This window comes from Epinephelus moara, chromosome 12, assembly GCF_006386435.1.
Source record: "Epinephelus moara isolate mb chromosome 12, YSFRI_EMoa_1.0, whole genome shotgun sequence".
Taxonomy (NCBI): Eukaryota; Metazoa; Chordata; class Actinopteri; order Perciformes; family Serranidae; genus Epinephelus; species Epinephelus moara.
The window spans coordinates 20,398,763-20,419,520 of NC_065517.1; the positions used below are offsets into that span (position 1 = coordinate 20,398,763).

Below are 20,758 nucleotides of genomic sequence, written 5' to 3' on the forward strand. Positions count from 1 at the left end.
TGGTACCAAATGTGTTGGTTCTGAAAATAGGACGATACATTTATTGCCAGAAATTTGACGGGTGACTGAGTGAGGTAAAGAAGACACTGTCTGAAGTTTGAGGTGATCATTTGGTGTTGCTTGTGCATTTTGATAGTGCTGAAATTATTAATCGATTAGTCGATTAAGACAAAATTAATTGCCATGAATGTGACAATTGTTAAAAAAAATGCCACTCATTCTCTGGTTGTGACTTTTCAAATGGATTTTTAAGTGTTGGTAAGAAAATACAAGCAATTTGAAGACGATAACTTGGGCTCAAGCAACATGTCATGCGCATTTTTCACTATTTTGAAACATTTTATAGACTAAATGACTAATCGATTAACTGAAATTATAATCAGGTTGTAAATATGAAATGAATAATGGAAATAATAATTCGTTGCAGCCCCACTTTCAGACAACTTGTCTTGTCAATACATGAGTAACTGCAGTATGATGTAATGTGCAGCAGCATAATGTATGTCTTCTATTTTAATTCATACATTTTGACCTCTTTACTTTTCATGATAGAACTACAAATCTGAACTTTCTGTTCTGTTAATGAGGTGACCTCAGGATGCAACCCAGTCACCAGAACAAATGTTGGCATTGTACATTTGTGCAAACCACGGATATCATACATTTACATGTTTCATATGTAACGGATACGTTGAAATTTTGTGGTTCTTTAAGTTTCAATTTTCATTTTATGTTGTGACAGCATTGTGGATGACGTGTGGTTAGGTTTAGGCATAAAAACCACGTAGTGAGGGTTAGGAAAAGATAATGTTTTGGCCTAAAATGCCTGGTTTGGTTGCAACAAACACAGCTGGAAATGTCTGGACATCTAGTTAGAAAAATAACCCACTTTGTCGCTACAGACACGGCTAGAAAAGTCCCAACCTCTTGTAAAAATTACCTGGTTTTGACACTACAAACACAGCTGCAAATGTCCTGAACAATTATTAAAAAATACCTGTTTTGTCAGTACAAACACGGCTGGAATTGTCCCAACCTCTCGTTAAAAAATACCTGCTTTTGTTGCAACAGACACAGATTGAAATGTCTCAAACTCTCACTAAAAAATATCTGGTTTTGACGCTACAAACACGGCTGCAATTGTCCTGAACTATCATTAGGAATTACCTGATTTTGTTGGTACAAACATGGCTTGAAATGTCCTGACCTCTCATTAAAAAAATACCAGCTTTTGTTGCAACAAACACAGCTAAAAATGCCCCACCCTGTCATTAACAATACCTGGTCTGTCGCCCAAAAAACAGGTGGCAATGTCCTAAACTATCAGTAAAAAATACCTGGTTTTGTCAGTATGAACATGGCTGGAAATGTCCTGCCCTCTCGTTAAAAAATACCTGGTTTTGTTGCCCAAAAAAGTGGCTGGAAATGTCCCAACCTCTTGTTAAAAAAATACCTGATTTTGTTGCCCAAAAAAGTGGCTGGAAATGTCCCAACCTCTTGTTAAAAAATACTTGGTTTTGACACAACAAACACGGCTGGAAATGTCCTGACCTCTCATTAAAAAATGCCCACTTTTGTTGCCACAAGCATGGCTGGAAATGTCCCGACCTCTTGTTAAAAAAATACCAAGTTTCGTTGCAACAAACACGGCTGGAAATGTCCTGACCTCACATTAAAAAAATGCCTGCTATTGTTGCCACAAGCATGGCTGGAAAAGTCCCAACCTCTTGTAAAAAAAATTACCTGGTTTTGACACTACAAACACGGCTGGGAATGTCCCAACCTCTCGTTAAAAAATACCTGGTTTTGTTGCAACAGACACAGCCTGAATGTCCCAAACTCTTTTTAAAAAACACCTGATTTTGACACTACAAACAGGGCTGCAAATGTTCCAAACTATAATTTAAAAATACCTGGTTTTGTTGGTAAAAACATGATTGGAAATGTCCCAACCTCTTGTTAAAAAATACCTGGTTTTGACACAACAAACATGGCTGGAAATGTCCTGACTTCTCATTAACAAATGTCCACTTTTGTTGCCACAAGCATGGCTGGAAATCTCCCGACCTGTCATTAAAAAAATACCCAGTTTCGTTGCAACAAACACGGCTGGAAATGTCCTGACCTCACATTAAAAAAATGCCTGCTATTGTTGCCACAAGCATGGCTGGAAAAGTCCCAACCTCTTGTTAAAAAACACCCAGTTTTGCTGCAACAGACACAGTCTGAAATGCCCCAAACTCTTTTTAAAAAACACCTGATTTTGACGCTACAAACAAGGCTGCAAATGTCCCGAACTATCATTTAAAAATACCTGGTTTTATTGGCACAAACATAATTGGAAATATCCAAACCTCAGGTTGAAAAATACCAGTTTTTGACGCTACAAACACTGCTACAAATGTCTTGACCTCTCTTTAAAAAATGCCCGCTTTTGTCACTACAAACATGGCTGGAAATGTCCTGAAGTCACGTTAAAAAAATATCCAACCACTACTCCTATGAGACACTCAGCTTAATTAAATGTAATCTGAACTACAGCATGTTATTCAGAAATGTTGATATATGATGCTTATGAAAGGTACATATCTAACATATCCTTGGTTTGCATTAATGTAAAATGCCAACATTTTATTCCTGCGACTGAGCTGCAGGATGAGGAAACATCAACAAGCACTGCTAATTACTACAGTTATTAAAGGAAAGCAATGCCACAAGTTAACATGCATCTAATTCAGCAGGTTCATAGTAGGTTTGTGGGAAAACATACTGCATACTTTCAGTTGTAAACGCTAGCTCTGCACAGATGTTTCAGTTTCCCATCATCTGGGTCTTATAAAATACAGCATTAGTACTATAAATGTACCAAAAATCTCAATGGTCAAATTAACACTGCTGCAGGATGAGTGTGTAAAAATGAGAGGACAAATCCTCTATTTCATCAGACTTGCTCAAACGAGGGGAGATGAGGACAATATACCACTTCATTGGTTTGGAACGTGGCCATAGAAGAGGTGACTCATGGCTGATTTACACAATTCAGACATATCTGCACAGCGCCCACAACAAGGTGTTATGGGTATCTCGGGTCTGCTGAGGATCTCCATAAAGGTTACACACCCCATGAAATTTAAACTGCACATCGGTCACACAGAAAATGCACAAATATGATCCCAGCGTTTAAAAGAAACCACCTGGTCAAAGATAAACACATTCTTCACAACTGAAAGCACACATGAAACGGCTGAGTGCGCATTCAGCTCTGAATGTTGTTCTGGTGTCCGCAGTCAAAGCAAACAATGTTGATTGTGCATAAATATGAACGAGGTATGCTGTCAGAGAAGATGCCACGTTGTTGTTACCTTTAGCAGCTGAGGCTGAAGCTTTTTGGCAAATACAGATACAGTGTGGGTTCAGTGCACTTTCCCAAATGAAAACTTTCTCATAAAATATGCAAGTTTATGCCTAACCCCTTACCTCATTTCCTGTGGACATGACGGCCACCACGGGGAATTTCTGGACCTCCACCTCTGTGACTCCCACAGTGGCCAGGAGACCTATCTCAGACGGGCCCATGTGGGTGCCCTTTGCAAGCACACACTCCCCACGCTTAATGTCATGACCGATGGGCCTGTGTTAGGACAGCAGAGATGACGGTTCAGAGGGAAAAAAGGACACTCTTTACCAGATCTACAATATTTCATATAAAATGTGATTCTGGCTTTGGCTCTTTAAAGGAACACCTCACCCACAAAACGACCAATTGTGTATCAGTTACCCACACCGTGTTACACTGAATTTATGAAAGAAACTTTTTTTTTCTCACATGCCTCTATGGTCAACGAAGAATCCAAAAACTAAGAAAATTCTTGATGAATCAAAGTCATAGGGGTCCATGTGTAACAACAGCAAAACTATATAAAAAACATCTGTTAACAAACTCTCATATGACTCGTGCAACACATGCATGCACAAGTTTTCTTTACAACTTCAAAGTATCACTTGGCAAGTAATTATTGTACAAATGATCATTTTGTGGGTGAAGTATTCCTTTGATAGACGCCAACACAATAACACACTAACCTGATGTCCTGCCCTGGACGAGCCTGTACTAGGATTCGTACCTCCAGCTCCTCTGTGCCCTGAAAGACAACCAGCTGTCACATCCATCAACATGAACAAATACAGTTTACCTTGTACTATACCAGACCAAAATGCATTCTTTATTCTGCGCATCTCTGGGCAAAACTTAGTCTTAGTGACATTTTAATCAACCAGAATCCATGTACAGTTGCTATGGTCTTGGATTAAACTCTATGTTATATCTGTATAAATATAGGTAAATGTATGTCCAAAAAAATCCCCTTCACAGGGTAAATTCTGGTTGGCCACAAACCTGATTCTGACATCTTTTTGCCTGTTCATCGGGTAAAAGACCAGCAGTCAGACTACTTACGTCTTCAGACTCGCGGAGCAGCTCGGTGTCTTCCACCTGGACTACAGCGTCAGCCCCACATGGGATAGGGGCACCCGTCGTCACCCTCATCACCTGGCCAGGCATCACTGTGTGGGTGGGCTGCACAGAGACACGAAATCCTTTTAATGGTTTATCCTTTAAGTTTAGCCATTTATTTTGTCCTATCAAATAAAAAGTTAGAAAGTTAGTTAGTTGGTCAGAATGATGGCCATTTTTATGTGTACCATTACCAATACAAAAAGCTGACCATTTTAGTAGGATAATTCTGATATAAACCAACTTGCGGCATGTTGCAAACTCACAGAGGTGAGGTTTATCAGTAACGACCAAATGAGCAGCGGAATATACGAAGCATGGAGAGGTGCATTGTGTGCACAATCTCCATTGCCTCAATGCTAGAGAGGAATTGAGGATTTAATTGCTTCAGATTCCTATCATTAAGTAAGAGAATCACAATGTTTGGTCAGAGCGGGTCATCCACTAATCGGAAGATCAGCGGTTTGATCCAGGCTCCTCTAGTCCACAGGTCGTAGTATCCTTGGGCAAGATACTGAACCCCAAATTGCTCCCGATGGCTGTTCCATCGGTGTGTGAGAGCCTTCCAAAGGTTACTGAGTAGCACCTTGCCACCAGTGTGTGAATGTGTGTGTGAATGGGTGAATGTAATGTAGTGTAGAAGTGCTTTGAGTGGTCAGGAGACTAGAAAGGCACTATACAAGTGCAGTCCATTTACCATCTATGTTATCCATGTCTCTAATGTCAGATGTTGGTGAAATTTCAGTTGAATTTTGAAAATTGGCTTGGTAACATACCAGGAAAAGCACATGGATAATTATGAATGTGACAATAGGCCCAGGCTACATGATGAGCATCAATAAGAGACAGACAAAAGGAAAACGACAGCTTAGTGTGTACGGTAGGCCAAAACTGAGTTCTTAACTAGTAAGTGTGATACACGATCACCATTTTCTTCTAAGCATGTCCAAGGACCACAGCAAACAGTTCAATGTCAGTACAATGTTCTCCTCTCGTTCTATTTCAGTGGGTGGCTCATTTCGTTCTAGGTCCTAAACTAAAACTGAATAAAGTAAAATGATAGATTGAATACTTCTGAAGTAACATAGACTCTTTCCCAAAGTTTTCCATGAAGCATCTTACAAACTGACGGCAGCTTTGAGTCAAACAGTGATCAAATTCAAGTAAAATACCAATAAAACTGAATGTAAAAACTGTGGGGGCATGTATAGAGAGAACGTGTTGGCATGTGTGCTGATTTTGTTCAAGACGAGAGGTCGTGGTAGTCAGTAAATCTCTGTAGCCTACTCCTGTCTCCGAGGTCTAATCTGTTTTATAGTTTGGCAGCACTTTGACTTTCTAGCCCTGCTTTGGGGCGAAGGGCTTTTCATCACCTGCTAAGGGAACACACTGGTGTGCAATTACAGCTGGTCAAGGCGTGAGGTGAAGGACAAAAGTGAAGTACTTTATTTTCATATACAGGTTGTGTGGGCATTTGTGTGACTGTCACTGTGTTTGTGTGTGTATGTGTGTGTGTCTTTGTGAGCTAGAGAAAGCATGTGTGCCTAAAGTGTCGACGTGGGCGCGGACCTGCTCTCCAGCTTGGGACTCTCCAATGATGAAGCGGTCGCCTGGGCCGTCAGCCGCTGAAATAAAAGAAAGATTTAATAGCATTACACATGTGTACAGCTAAGAATGTGCATGTGTGTGTGTGTGTGTGTGTGTGTGTGTAGGAGTGTGTCGTTTAGTTGAGTCATTTCATTTCAGTGGGCTACAGAATGATCAAACAGGAAGAGAAGGAGAGAGAGAAACACTGACATTTGATGTTCTTTAATTAAACATCTCAAAAAACAGACGGTATTTTTGATGCCAGCAGACCTCACAGAGCACAGAACTGTCTTCTTCTGCACTTTTTCAAATCATACCCTCCACCCTGAGGTGTACAGAGACCATCACTTTGATTACTATTACTTTGCTACAGCCAAAACAATCTCTATGCTCAGATATCTGCATATGTATGGAGAATCTGTGAGCAATAGTAGACAGCATTTTGGCACTGGAAGTATTCTGGTTTCCTGTTGAACTCTGTTTGTATTCAGAGTAGCACTGACTACTACCATTTGACAGGCAGGTAAACAGTCCGTGTGGAGAGGCTGATTGGATGAAATGCATCCATCCATCAATTTTCAACCGCTTATCCGAAGCCAGGTCGTGGGGCAACAGGCAGTATTCCAAATGCCCCTCTCCCCAGCAACGCTTTCCAGCTCCTTCTGGGGGATCCCGAGGCATTCCCAGGCCAGATGAGATAGAGTATATAATCCCTCCAGCGTGTTCTGGTTCTACCCCGGGGTACGGGAGGCGCCCAGGAGGCATTCTGATCAGATGACCGAACTTTCAATGCAAAGGAGCAGCGGCTCTACTCCGAGTTCCCTCCGGATGTCCGAACTCCTTACCCTATCTCTAAGGCTGAACCCAGCCACTCCATGGAGGAAACTGATTTTGCCGGCTTGTATCTGCGATCTCATTCTTTCAGTCACTACCCAGAGCTCATGACGATAGGTGAGGGTTGGGACGTAGATGGACCAGTAAATCGGAAGCTTCGCCTTCTGTCTCAGCTCTCTCTTCACCATGACAGTCCGGCACAGCGCCCATATCACTGCAGACACCGCACCAAACTGCCGATCAATCTCACACTCCATTCTACCCTCACCCGGAACAAGACCCCAAGATACTTGAACTCCCTCGCTTGAGGCAGTAACTCTCTCCCAACTCAGACGGGGCAATCCACCGTTTTCCAGAAGAGAACCATGGCCTCAGATCTGGAGATGCTGACTCTCATTCCAACTGCTTTACAATCAGCTGCAAACCGCCCCAGTACATGATGGAGGTAACGGTGAGATGAAGCCAACAGAACCACATCATCTGCAAAAAGCAGAGATGCAATTCTGAGGCCATCGAACCGGACCCCTTCCTCCCCCGGCTGCGCCTTGAGATCCTGTCCATGACTATCACAAACAGGATCAGACACTAGGGGCAACCCTGGCAGAAGCTAAAACCCACTGAAAATGTGTTTGACTTTTATTATCATCGTCAGACCAATAACCAATGTGTTCTGAGATTGACTGCCAAATAGTCGACGAGCCAATAGAAAAACTGAAAATTCAGGAAAACACTTTCATTGTTCTGCTCTGTTACAGACCAAACACACCGGAACAAGAACAAGAGTCACATGACACGCCAGGCCCAGCGCCACGAAGGGCTTAGCCCCCTCAGTTGTATTATCTGCCCCCTCTGTTTAAGCTTTATGTATCTATAGAAAAACAGCAGAAACAACAAATGTATTTGTCAAGATACATGCGACTATCTCTTAGCTGTTGTTTCAGAACCACGGTCAGTGCTGTTTGTTGTGTGTAGGGGCTGAGGGTGTGTGTGTAGGTACAGAGCTGTCTTTAGTACTGAAACTGACTGACTGATAAACAGACAGACAGAACAAGTGACTTCGTTTGGTGCTCGCTTTTGTGGTTGTAGCAATTCACAGATACAAGGGAAACAACAGGGAAGTGAGGAGACAGTCAACTACACCGAGATACAAGGTGCCAGCAGCTGTTCCTATGCACCTCTGCTGCTGATCAGACAGAGTATCATTCATAAGTCCAAAAAAATTTGGTGCTCTGCTAGTGCTGACTAATAAATGTATTATTTGATTCTGAAAAAGTGGCCTTATGTTGTTTTTATTTAGCCTTTCTGAGGCTATTGCATGCTTTACTCAATGGATTTTATTTTATGACAAGAAAAAAAAAATCTTCCCCCTCAGTCATTTCATCCTGGCGCCTGGCCTGAGACACTCAAAACACAATTCAAACTTTTAAACACTCTTTGACATTGCAAAATGTCCTTGGTGAGTGGAAAACTCTATGACTTTAATTTCATGGTTTAACATTTAATCTCAACTAAAGGATTAAATGCTTCCTCACTGGTTGTTGAAGAAAAAGTCTGCCACTCTTTTCCTCGTGAAACACTTTAAAAATCCACACTGGATGACAACAAACATCTGTTGTTGAGTTAAAAACAGGACAGCCTTTCCTAGTTTTCCAAAAATTGACCCAATGCAAATGTCCCCCAGATCCAGCCGCCTAACCACGACTGATTCATTCAGTTTTTGGGGGGTTGCAGGTTGGTTAAAGAGCAAAAACACACACTGTGCTCTGGAGAAAGCAATAGGTTACTGGCTCCTTCCACACCCACAGTCTGGGCACTAAAATCTCTCCAATCTGCACATGTATGCCTCGGCAGACGCCAGGCCCTCAGGACAGATGCATAAAATCCAGAGAGACCTGTGGTGTTCTGCTCCTCCTACTCCATCAGCGACAGCCAACAGCAGATGTTACATGCAAGAGTTTTTGAGCAGCCTGGAGCCAGCAAGCTGCCACCCTGCTCTCCAGGTTAACAGGGCCCTCAATGCTTTCTAGGACACCCAGCCACTCATTGCTTGACCAAAACAAGTCAGCCAACTCTACCAGTGTGGAAACCACTTTAAGGAGTTAGTGCAGCCATCGTTGTGAGCAAAGGTAAACCCCACATCTCTTGCCATCACTCGTCTCCACCTGGCAGCTATAAAAGACAGCCCCCTCTATGTCTCACAGTGCAGAGCCTTCAGTTCACCCCAGCAGAAGGAGCCTTTACACGGCTCCTGAGGCAGATCTCCACTGCCCCAGTGTCCTCTTCATCTCTAACTAGGACAATCAGGTCATTTGTACAAGAGGAAAGACACACTGGCCTGGTTAGTTCTTCAGTTTTATCTGCAACCTTCTCTTAACAGTGACTTTGCGGACAGACAGTCACATGGACGTCACTGTAGGTGTCAGGAAGTCAAATCCAAAGAAATGAACTGCACTGGATTGTACCAGAGCTTTGTACATCCATCACTAAGTTTATATGTAAAGTCCTTCCTACGTTTTCTGTACCTAGTTACTAGTTACTAACTGGTAATTTGTGTTGAACCGTCAAATCTAAGGAATACCTTCACTACTAGAGACTTTAGTAATGTGTAAGGAGGTTGCTAGGAAACATCTGCAGCATCATCAAGTCTAGCATCAGCTGTAACAGAGGTTCCAGGAAAGTTTTAGCAGGCCAAATAATATATTGAACTTAGAGCCTGTATCCACGTAGTGTTTTTTCTCTGAGCGTCAGTGTCTTTTTTCAGTCGCTCCCAATGAGGGGATAGTGTATGCGACCGCCTTAAGAAAAAGCACTATGCGTCTTTTTTCCAGAGCGCTCGGTCTTTTCTGTGCAGCCATTCCCTGTACGTCTAGTTGAAAATCTCTGGCAAGATTTCATTGGTCGCATAGTCGCAGGAAAAAAAACAAAACAAAAAAAACACAAAGTGAAACTCTATAAGGAGCTGCGCCTTGTCAAAATAAATCAAAACCTATATGACTGGACCATGTGGGAATTTAATTTGAAAGGGCAGACACAGGAAGTGGCCACGCTCAGCAGTCAGACAGGAGTCAGGTTAATTTCCTGGGCTGGTACCTGTGGTTATTCCACAGGCTAGTTAATAACATGTCGGGCAGGAAATCCAAAGTGTGGGATCATTTTGAGAAGGTGAAGGACGAACCCAAGGTGATATGTAAACTCATCTTCATTGGTCGACTACAAACATGACGTATCATCTGAAACATGGAAGTAGCTACATGCCCATTAGCCCACAGCGTCATTAACAGGCGGCTCGCTCAGTGTGTGACGTGCACTTGTAGATAAAATATAGGCCTATATTAATGAAGGTTCATTAGTACGGTTTTGTATTTCTCTGTAATGTAGCACAGTGTTAACAATGTTACTGATACTATTCTTTCTCACACCTTCAACTCAAACCATTGTGTTGCCCCGCCCAAAATACATCATTTAACAATTAAATCAATATCGTAAACATGCGGGCTACTAGTCGACTAATGGCTCTGAATGACGACTATTGCTCGACTAGGATAATTCTTAGCCAGGGGTAGCCCTATATACCTGCCTGTTTTACATTCTTTAACCAACAGGTTTTTTGTGTGCACATCGAGAATGCTGTGTTTTAGCACCTATTTCAGAGTAGTACTCTGCCAGCACAAGAGGAACCATGAGCCAGTGCAGCTCTGGCAACCGCCATTTTTAAAAACCTGTGAGCCAGACAACACAAAACAAAAACAACAGCTTGTTATGATAAAAAAGGGAAGAAAACATGGACACTGAGCAAGTATGCACCTGGGGAAATAACACATGATTTTGACTTATCAAAGCAAAATATAAGAATCTTTAATAGCTGGCTTCAGCGTCCTTACTGGCAGTGAAAATGTACACAACCTGGCTAACCTTGACTGGCCTGCTGCATGTTTTGCAGGCCCGAACATTAGTTTGAATATTTAAACTGCTGTTTTACACTCATCTTATCCACCTTGTTTCAGCAAAACTGACTCTAATGCCAAAAAATAATTCACCTGATCTGAGACGGACGGGACAAGAACATATTTTACATCACCTGCCATAACCCACAGTACTTACCTCTCACAGCATAACCATCCTTGACAGAGGCAGGGAAGGGTGGCAGGTTGTCTTTGGCATAAACGTCCTGAGCGAGGACTCGACCCATCCCATCTGTGGGAGAAGAGGAAGAACATGGGTATGAGGAGAGGAGGAGAAGCTGGGCGAAGGGTGGCTGAGGGAGAGAGAAAGAGAGACAGAGAGGGTGAGGCAGACAGTGCATCTGATTCAGATGAAGACACAGAGAGGCATATGCGCCGGAGGTGTGTATATATATATGTGTGTGTGTGAGTGTGTTTTAAAGAGAGACAGAGTGTGACACCGCACATCAGGATCTCTCTGCATGAGTCACCACCTGACCAGCACAAACACACACACACACACACACACACACACACACACACACACACACACACACACACACACACACACACACACTTTCCTTTTCTATTCCAGCTTCACTGATTCACATACAACAAGTAGAGGCCTCCAAACGTCCCTTTTCTTAACCAGCCAGACAACTTTAAAACACTCAGGAAACATTCATGTAGGCAGAACAGAGACTCGGCACACAGACAATAGCTCGGAGAGAGTGAGGGAAGGAAAGAAAGACAGAAAAAGACAGAGGGCGAGTGGGAGGAGGAGAAAAATCCTGCCACTAAAAATACCTTAAGCTGCTGTGTGGCTATATATAGCATTTCTCAGAGCCTTTATGCTATGATTATGTGGGTGTTAATATGAAGATCTAAGCTTTGATATCAATGAGTTGAAAGGGGGGGAAAAGAATATGCATGTACACACACCCACACACATGCATAACGCACATCAGCTTACTAGATGACAGTCCTAACGAGCTGCTGTAAATAATGTATCTTAGTCGTAGGAGACGACACACGTGCATACGCTATTAGACGCGTCCGATCCTTACATCTTTTTTTTAAGTCGACGGCACTTCATCTGAGATATTCTGATGTGTTTTCACACCCGCAACTCCTTCTTTCCAAGCTGCTGTTCAAATATTCAAACAGCTTGTTAAAACCATGTGCTGAAGATGAGTTGTGAATAAAAATAGAACAGAGGCGAAGCTGAAATCTGCGTTTGATCAGATGCTTTACGAAAAATCACGTACAGTAGGTCCAGGTTTTTATAAGGGTTACGTAATGGTCAATAAATCGAGGGGCATTGTGACGCCACTCGTCCAAACAATCTGAAAGGACAGTAAAAGTGTGGTATAAACATACAGCACATAATCTTGAACATAGATTGATGAGAATGAAAGAATTTGACCATTTTGGGGAACATGCTTATTCACCGTTTCCAGTCTTTGTGCTAAGCTAAGCTAACCGTCTGCCAGTGGTAGCTTTACATTTAGTGTACAGACATGAGAGTGATGTTAATCTTCTCATCTAACTCCCAACAAGAAAACAAGATGTTTGAGATATTGAAATATTTAGCACTACATTGTCAGGAACTTCTTTCAACATCTTACCTCAAACACTTCCTCTGAATTACAACACTAAGGAAAAAGTGACACACTACACCATTACCGTGATAAAATGAGAGATAGATCCTTGTAAGTCCACACTCATATACAACAAAAACAGTATATACACCCATCAGCACACTATGCAACAGTGCACACTTCACACACACACACACACACACACACACACACACGTACACAGACCCCTCTTACTCCAGCAGGGGAGCTGCTCCAGCTGTTGTCTCTCTAAATATTTCATCCCTCATATCCCATGTCCTTCTCCTCCTCACCCCACTGTCCTCCTCCCAGCTGTGCTCCTGCAAATCCCGCAATTCCCTCCCCTCCCCAAGAACACGAAACATCACTTTACACCTGGGAAAAAAAAGAGTGTTCCATCTACCATCGTCGATCGGGACGTCATGTACACCTCTGGGTGTTATTGCCCCTAGTCCTTGCTACCCTGCCTTCAGAGATAAATTCAAGAGTGTGTTTTCCCCTCTGGCCCTCAGTCTGGCTCTGTGTCACCCTCCGCTGGCGCTGAGGCCACTCTGCCAGGAGGCTGACGAGACCCACGGGTGCTAAATGAACTTAACTTGTATGTTTGTATATGTGCAGGTCTGTTTAGACATGCAGATGAACAAAACAAAATACAACTATAAAGATGCGATGAAAACATGCATTAAATCTTATTATAGCAAGGTGAATTTTTATAAAGACAAACAATGAAAAGATGTAACCCGCAATGTAACCATGTGACTACAAAGATAAAAAATTTATGTGGACCAGAATTCTTTCTATATCACTTTATAAAGCTGATCAGACCCCCGTCCATTCCTGGATATTCCTGGATGGATATTAAAAAAAAAAAAAGAATCTTGAATAAAAGCTAAAAATGTTCCATAGAATTTTTTGTCATATTAAAGTTATACAACATGGGGCGTCAGTAGCTAAGTGGATAGTGCCAGCGCCCTATGTATAGAGGTGATGCCTCGCTGCAGCGGTCGCGAGTTCGACTCCGGCTTGCAACCCTTTGCTGCATGTCGTCCCCCCACTCTCTCTGTCTCCCCATATCACACTGACCTGTATATTACAGGCAAAAAGCCCAAAAAATAATCTTAAAAAAAAAAAAAAAAGAAGTTATATTTAGTTTAAAAACAGTTTAAACACGAATTGTGTATTTTAACAATATGATTAATAGACTGAAACGTGCCTTGCACTTCCTTCTCGCCTCCAAGGAGGTTAAAAAGAGAAGTCAATACGTCAATTTACGTCATTCCAATGGGTTACAACACACAAGCAGTAAAGTCTGGTCTGCACTTGCCGAAAGGCTCAATAGGTGGCGCACTATGATAGAACATAGGAGATGACTGACAGATTTCACTGAGACGTCCGCAGTTGGCCTTAGGTCGGAATCTTTAAAAAAAATAAAATAAAATAAAGTTATAGATGAGAATTACAATTGTGTAACTGTTGAAAAAGTCTTTAATAATAGACCATAAACTAATGCTTTCTTTTTGCAAACATTCTATTGCGTATCAGCTGCCACCATCGAATTGAGTGTACCCAAAAGTTCTGTCAGGCCAAACGTACCAAAAGAAGCTAAAAATAACGCACCCAAACAGAATTGAACGGATATCGTCCCTTTCTTTCTGGCGTCGACTGCTGTAACCCTCCAACATCGCAGCTCCAGTTACACTGCACATCTGTCATACCCCATAGCGCCTATGGGAGCCAGATGTTCTTTGAAAAGCCTTGCTTGCCTCACAGTTGGCTATGCTTCTTAAAAAGGGGGTATTACTCTACTGCAGTCCATTTCAGATGATGTGGAACTTTGTGATTGGCTCATAGACATCCAGTCAAATGGAGCTCAGCGTAAGTTCAATCAGGAAGACTTCCTTTATGCTATATCCATTCACAATTCTCTCTCTGTCGCACTCCCACCACTTCCACCAATTAACTGACTATGGGTGTTTCCTTTCCTGGTGAGCCAATCAAACTTTGCCATGATCTCCTTCAGCCATTCATGTTGCTGCTGCCAAACTTTAAATCTGTTCTCCTATCTGCTCCTGTAAGCTGTCATTCTAGGAGGAATTGATGCTCCCTCCTTCACCCCATTCACCTCCAGTCACCTTATCCAGAGCCCAGCACCAGCTCATCAAAAGCCCATTCCTCTTTACATCCAGATCCTCAGCTCCCTCCTCATCTCATCGCCACCACCAGAGTCTAGACTCCATATGGGGGGGACCCTAATCTACTATGTCTTTACAACCCTCCTGGAATATATGATATTATGATGGGGTTTGTGCATTTGGGTGGAGTCAGATGACAGTAATCACAGATGTAGACAACCCAGAAAGTTATATCCTTTTGAATGGATGGGGGATCTGAACAGGTTAAGAGACCTGCCAAGTCTTGGATTGAAAATCTTTCCCATCTTAAAGAGCTGTAAATGTAATGACACATGGATCATCAGGAAAGGTGTGTTATATATGTGCCCTTGTCAATGGCTCAGCCAAGGTGTGGCCAGGGGGAGCACAGCCACCCTAATCTAATCCCCGACCACCCACTGTCCCTCCATCATGAATATGTTCAAATATAATTGGCAGTGTGGTGCATTTAAACTTGAGAAGGCTGGTTCCAAGTGTGTACTCCTTCAAAATAAAACTGTACATCGCCTAACATGTACACATATGGTACATTACACATTAAAACAGGATTACTGTGAAACTCAAAATGTAAACTGTACTGCTAAATAATATATATCAGTATGAGATTCCTTAACTCTCATATTGACATAGTTTCAACCAGCCTACATACTTCGACACCATAATCAAAGTCCTGAGATTCAGTTATGGTTTTTGGTTTTTCATAGCCCCATCTGGTCACCCCTATGAAAAATCTCACTGGCCCTTGTCGCCAAGCAAATCTGTGTGTGTGTGCATCATTTGAATGTCTATGTGAGTGACACTGTGGCATGCAGACACAGACTGCTGATTCAGTGAGGTGTCCAGTCATGGACAGAGAGTGTTTAAATGCTGTCATGTGAACTTAGTGAGAGTAAGTCGCTACATCGATCTGAAAGACGTGACACCTCCACATCACAGCGTGCTGAGTGGCTGATGTCAGCAGACATAAAGCGAAGGTAAACTGGAGATGTCAAGGGACGAGATGAACACATTCAGGACATTTAAAATGGGTGTGAGGAAGATTTGCTGGATCTGCAGGGTTTCTGTCCTCCTCACCTCTGTAGTTGATGATCTCAGTGCCCAGGACAGCGGTCATCTCCAGCACAGTGATGAAGGCCTTGTCCATGGAGGTGAGGGGGAAGGGGGACATGCGGTGCCTCCGGGCCACCTTGGTGATGTCCACTGCACTGTGACCTGGGAAGACACGTGACATTACATACACTGTCATAAAATGGTTGTCACAAATCAAACCAAATCACAAAACAGGAACAATGTACCTTTGGTTGCTCTGTCTGAAATAACTCACATTCACTCATTTACTGTTTTGATATGATACTCAGTCCCCTTATTTTAACCCCAATCCCTTTTTTTCGTGTGCCACCTTGCCTCTCGGAAAAGAGTTACAAGGGGCAGTGGTTGAACTCTTCCCAATCCTTCTTGACCCTCATATGTCATCATTAGTTGTCGCTGTTAGCACTGACGTAAACAGATGCAATGAGTGTTGCCGTTGTTTGCTGTGGTAATTTTTTATTGTGTCGACTACAGGCAGCTGTTTGCGTTTGTCGGGCTGCTTGCGATTTGTTCACAAAAGTCACTTTTACACTCCCTGTTCAAGGCAGGATATCGCACTGTTATGCCACCTCACCATTCTGTACATAAGGTACCAACGCGGAAATGAGGGGACAGAGTTGTCTTTCCTCTGAGCCAGGAACGGAGGTAGTAACAGCCCAACAAGGTCTGTATAAAACATAAAGCCACAAAGACGTGATCATGGGTGGAACGGGTGTGATGTTTTGATTGCGTATTATGTTGATGACTAACCAATAGGAGATTTAAAAGCAACTGTTAACAGTTAGCGGCTAACTCAAAGGAGAAGAACAGCCGTAACTGTCTGCAAATCGGGAAAACAATGACATTCGGGAGCTCCTTACCCTCCAAGCAGAAGATGAGATCAGCCGCCATAGAAGAGAGAAGGTAAATGGTTGTGATTGACATGTGATGCCATTGTTGTCCTTTAGAAAGTACTGTTGACACATATGTTATATGTCACACCAGAGGCCGACGCTGTTGTGTTACATATCACGCCCGTCACGCCTCTTTTGATTGCATGATGCTGCGATGCAGTGTATAGTCAAACACTGGGGCTGCATGATGTGTAACAATGCAAAGGAAGAATAAAATTTGGACTTTGTAGTGGTCCTATAGGGCAATCTATTTGTAAGAAGGGCTAAAGTTTCACGCCGTCAGTCGATCAAACATGTCAGCAAATTAAAAAGAACACTGCGCCTTTACCAGCCCACTAGCAGTGATCTGTAAGCTAACATTAGCAACCTGTGCTCCTACCCTGCCAGTCTACACTGATATTAGAGGGGCCGTAACAAGTGCTGCAACTTTGCTGCTGGACTTTAGGTATATTCGGGCATCATGTGCCATCAAACTGTGGGGATGTGACATAAAAATATGGTAGGTCAAAATACGGGACTGTCATGCAAGTATCAGAAATAACACTGTAAAGTTAATTGTCTAGCTAGTTAACGCCTGAGACATCAGCATGCTAGCGCTTTATTTTAGTTATGCTGGTTACAAAGAAAAGGAACATAATATATTACAACAATATTAAATCTTTATTAATGAAGAAAATACATTTGAGGGTTGCTTTTGATGCTTGTTTTGATGCTTGCCCATGACTCTCATAATACTAGCGCCTTTGAAAAATCACTGTTTGGAGGACGGTGTAGCTCTACAGCTGCTTTCAAACTGCTGCGCAATAACTCCCTGCCTCCGGTCATTTCAGTGAGGGGCAGGCGGATTACATAAAATTGGCTTTTAAACAGATTTGACCAACATTGCCTACGAATTACCTCAAAAATGTCTTTGTCTTTTCTGTACTACTTCTGTAATTTGTTGTTAGGCTGCTTATTGGCCAACATGTATAATAAGATAGAAAATTAACTGCAGCAAGTTATTATCAGACAATATTTTAGTTTACTAATAGGCAATAAACTAAGACGTTTTACACTGTTTTTGGCAAACACCAGCAGGTGTGGTGTCCTGTTTCTGTCATTTTCCTCAAAGAAATCGCAGTGTGGGAGTTCTAGCAAAAGCAAATGCACACACTATAAACACTCTTAGCTTTTAGGACTAAAGAATGCATATGCTTATGTGCAGAAATCGGATACTGAAACCAAATGGTGTAATGTACATAAAGTACATTCGAGAACAGAGAGTGATTTCAGACATAGCTCTAGACCCAAGCTTTGAAATTTAAGCTGAACCCAGCCTGATTAAAAACAACACTTGAGTCCACTTCACCCGTTTTTAGCATTTTAATTCTTTATTTAGACAGTTTGAAAGTTGAGAGGAAGATAGAGGGGAGGGAGAGAACTCTGCTGGGACTCAATCCCGAGACAGTGGAAACATCTCTGTGGCTCCAAAGGCAGGGAACTGAACCATCCAACTATCTCTGGAGACATAAAACTGTATTTTAAGAACTTTCCTTTTGGCCAAAGAGCCATAGAAAATCCTAAAAAAAAAAAAAAAAAGGGAGAGAAAAATCTACTGAGGAATTCATACTGATCTAAGCGCGCTGAGTTTGAAGCTGCAGCGGTAAAGGTCGAATTCCAAACCTCAGGATGTGACACATGCAAAACATACAATTATATAAATAAATACATGTAATCTAATGTGTTTCCACACCACTGTCACCAAGATAACTGGATTAATTTCAGTGGGTTTCAATGCATGTGCGTACATGTGTACAATTTAAACAGCGTGAGCCGGGATTGGCAGGAAAAAAGTCCTGTTTGTTTGCAGGAGCTGTGGAACCCAGCTGGATGATAGAAGTGCTCGATAGCAGCAATGTTGGTCTAATAATACCTCTCTAATAATTCCAAAGGTAAAAGGAACAAAGCAAGGTGTAACTAATATGTAATCTGCTCTCTCTCTCCGTCTCTCTTTATCTCCCTCTGCCTCGCTCTTCCTCTGCCTCTCTGCCTCACAGCGAAGAATAGGCGCTGTGCTTTGATTTCCCTTGACCCAATTTCTCTCCTTTAAACATACACTTACGCTTCCACAGCATATTCTGATGCTTAACATGAGGCTTAACAACCTCTGGCAAAACACCACACACACACAGAGGCGTGCAACACAGCAGCCACACACAGCCAAACACACAAACTGCGCTCGCATTGTCACATCACATGCTCATTTAAAATCTATTTATGCGTGTTCGAGAGCACATAGATGTATGACACACACAGAGAAGAGAGAGCGCCTTTGAATTGGAAACTTGGTACTCACTTGATCTTAGGATATTTTCTTTGCTGCTGCATCGTGACTGCACCTAAAGATGGAGAGGGCGATTGGGAGAGAAAGACGAAGGGCAAGAGGAAAGAGAGAGCAGAGGTAGTGGTAATTTGAGATAAACCGGGCTGCTCTTTTGACATGCTTGAGATGAAGAAGCTGTTTATACAACAGTCAGAAGCATTGGCAAGAGCCGTGTCACACTACACTGTGCACTTTGTCCTGCTGTCGGGAGATGGCTGCATCTCCTGCATTTCCATTATCGTCACTTACTGTACACTACATCGTCATATTACAGGTGATATTCACACTGATAAATGCACTGACATGTCACATCACTATTAGACTGAAGCACTAAGAAAGGAATATACGGACAAAGGCAACAACATACAGAGTGACAATATTGTATCACAAGGTCATAACAGATGTTTTAACTGTGCTACGGTGTGACATCAAATGTAGTGGAAATGTAGTGTCGAGTATAGATAGTGGCTGTTCAGATGTGGTGCAGGACGGTTTCTCTGGAGATTGCTGATGCTGCGTGATAGCTGCACTAGCGCTCTGCTACCTGTTATCTATATTGCAAGGTGGGGAGGAGAGCAGGGTGGGTTAAAAGTGGGCTGAGCTTCCCAAAAAACTATCTTAAGACTACAACTAACTGTTGTCAGTGGAGAGTGAATGGAAAACGAACTAATTTAAAAGTGGTATACCTTGTATATCTTTCCTTATTGATTGAAACAGCACTATATCTGATATTAGAGCTTCTCAAAGTAAAGGCTACACTTCCCATTAACCCTGTTTCTTCCAGTTAAAAAGAGGACATCGACACTCGCCAAAGCTAAGCATGATGGATGAAAACTTTGGTGTTCTTCAACCTGGACCCTATTTTCCTATGTTTTTGTGTCTCAATGGAAACTGCAATTTTTGAAACTGGTTCAGTATTGAGAGAGAACACTACAGTTGACAGCCATGAAAAAGGCTGCAATGTAAGCACTTGGGGCATGTGCGCAACGTCAATTTACGTCCACTTTTAATGCTTGTTTTTGCCACTGACAGGCTCAGATTATTCTTCTTGGTGTTAACAACATTATGGAAAGGATCCCTACTGAGATTGACCTTTTTGTTAAAGAGTAAGATCCTTTTTGTTTAACCAGAAACAGCCCCGAAATTGCTACCACCAAATCCACCAGACCCCATTTAAATAAAGAGCAATTTTATCATCGTGGAAAACACGTCATTTAAAGTGGACAGAAATAATAAAACTCACAAAAGCCATCTTGTTTCGTCTTTCCACTGTTCCAACAATCACCATCTCTGGTTTGTTTGAAATAAACCCTTAATTCACCCAGTTAGATGTGGAATACATGCTACAATTACTGTTTAGTAAAAATCCATCCCTCCACTCTGGGCCTATCAGTGGCAAAAACAAGCACTTCTAGTTTACTGACGGTGCCAAATGCCCCGACTGGGTGCAGCACATTGACAGAAAAACATGGGAAAATTAGGTTCAGGGAGGACAGAGAAAGGAGAAGTTATGCTTTAGGCCATAGTCAAGCATCTGCCATAAATATGTCCCAATTGACCCTCTGCTAAGCCTTGCCCCTTTGCAATGGTCCGTCAAGCTGTCAGATTTAGCAAGGTGCCAACACTAACTGCACTCCCTGAAGACATATTATCAAGTATTTGGAAGAACAAAAAAGTCATTTAAGAGAGAAGCAGACAGAGGGGTCTACAGTCTGTGTTTGAAGGATATATCCAGGATGTCAAACTGAC

General features: G+C 42.3%; 1 protein-coding gene across 1 annotated transcript in view; it reads right to left on the reverse strand.

Moving 5' to 3' along the window:
* Window positions 1-3,217: 3,217 nt before the first annotated feature.
* The window catches only part of gphnb (gephyrin b), a 147,804-nt gene continuing 130,263 nt past the window's right edge, over window positions 3,218-20,758 (reverse strand). Inside the window, exons 12-19 of the mRNA XM_050059038.1 lie at window positions 18,983-19,025; window positions 15,740-15,877; window positions 11,036-11,128; window positions 6,083-6,138; window positions 4,457-4,576; window positions 4,084-4,142; window positions 3,478-3,631; window positions 3,218-3,223 (exon numbers count right to left, since the gene is read on the reverse strand). Coding sequence (XP_049914995.1) covers window positions 3,218-3,223; window positions 3,478-3,631; window positions 4,084-4,142; window positions 4,457-4,576; window positions 6,083-6,138; window positions 11,036-11,128; window positions 15,740-15,877; window positions 18,983-19,025 — 669 coding nt within the window. The remainder of the gene's footprint in view (window positions 3,224-3,477; window positions 3,632-4,083; window positions 4,143-4,456; window positions 4,577-6,082; window positions 6,139-11,035; window positions 11,129-15,739; window positions 15,878-18,982; window positions 19,026-20,758) is intronic.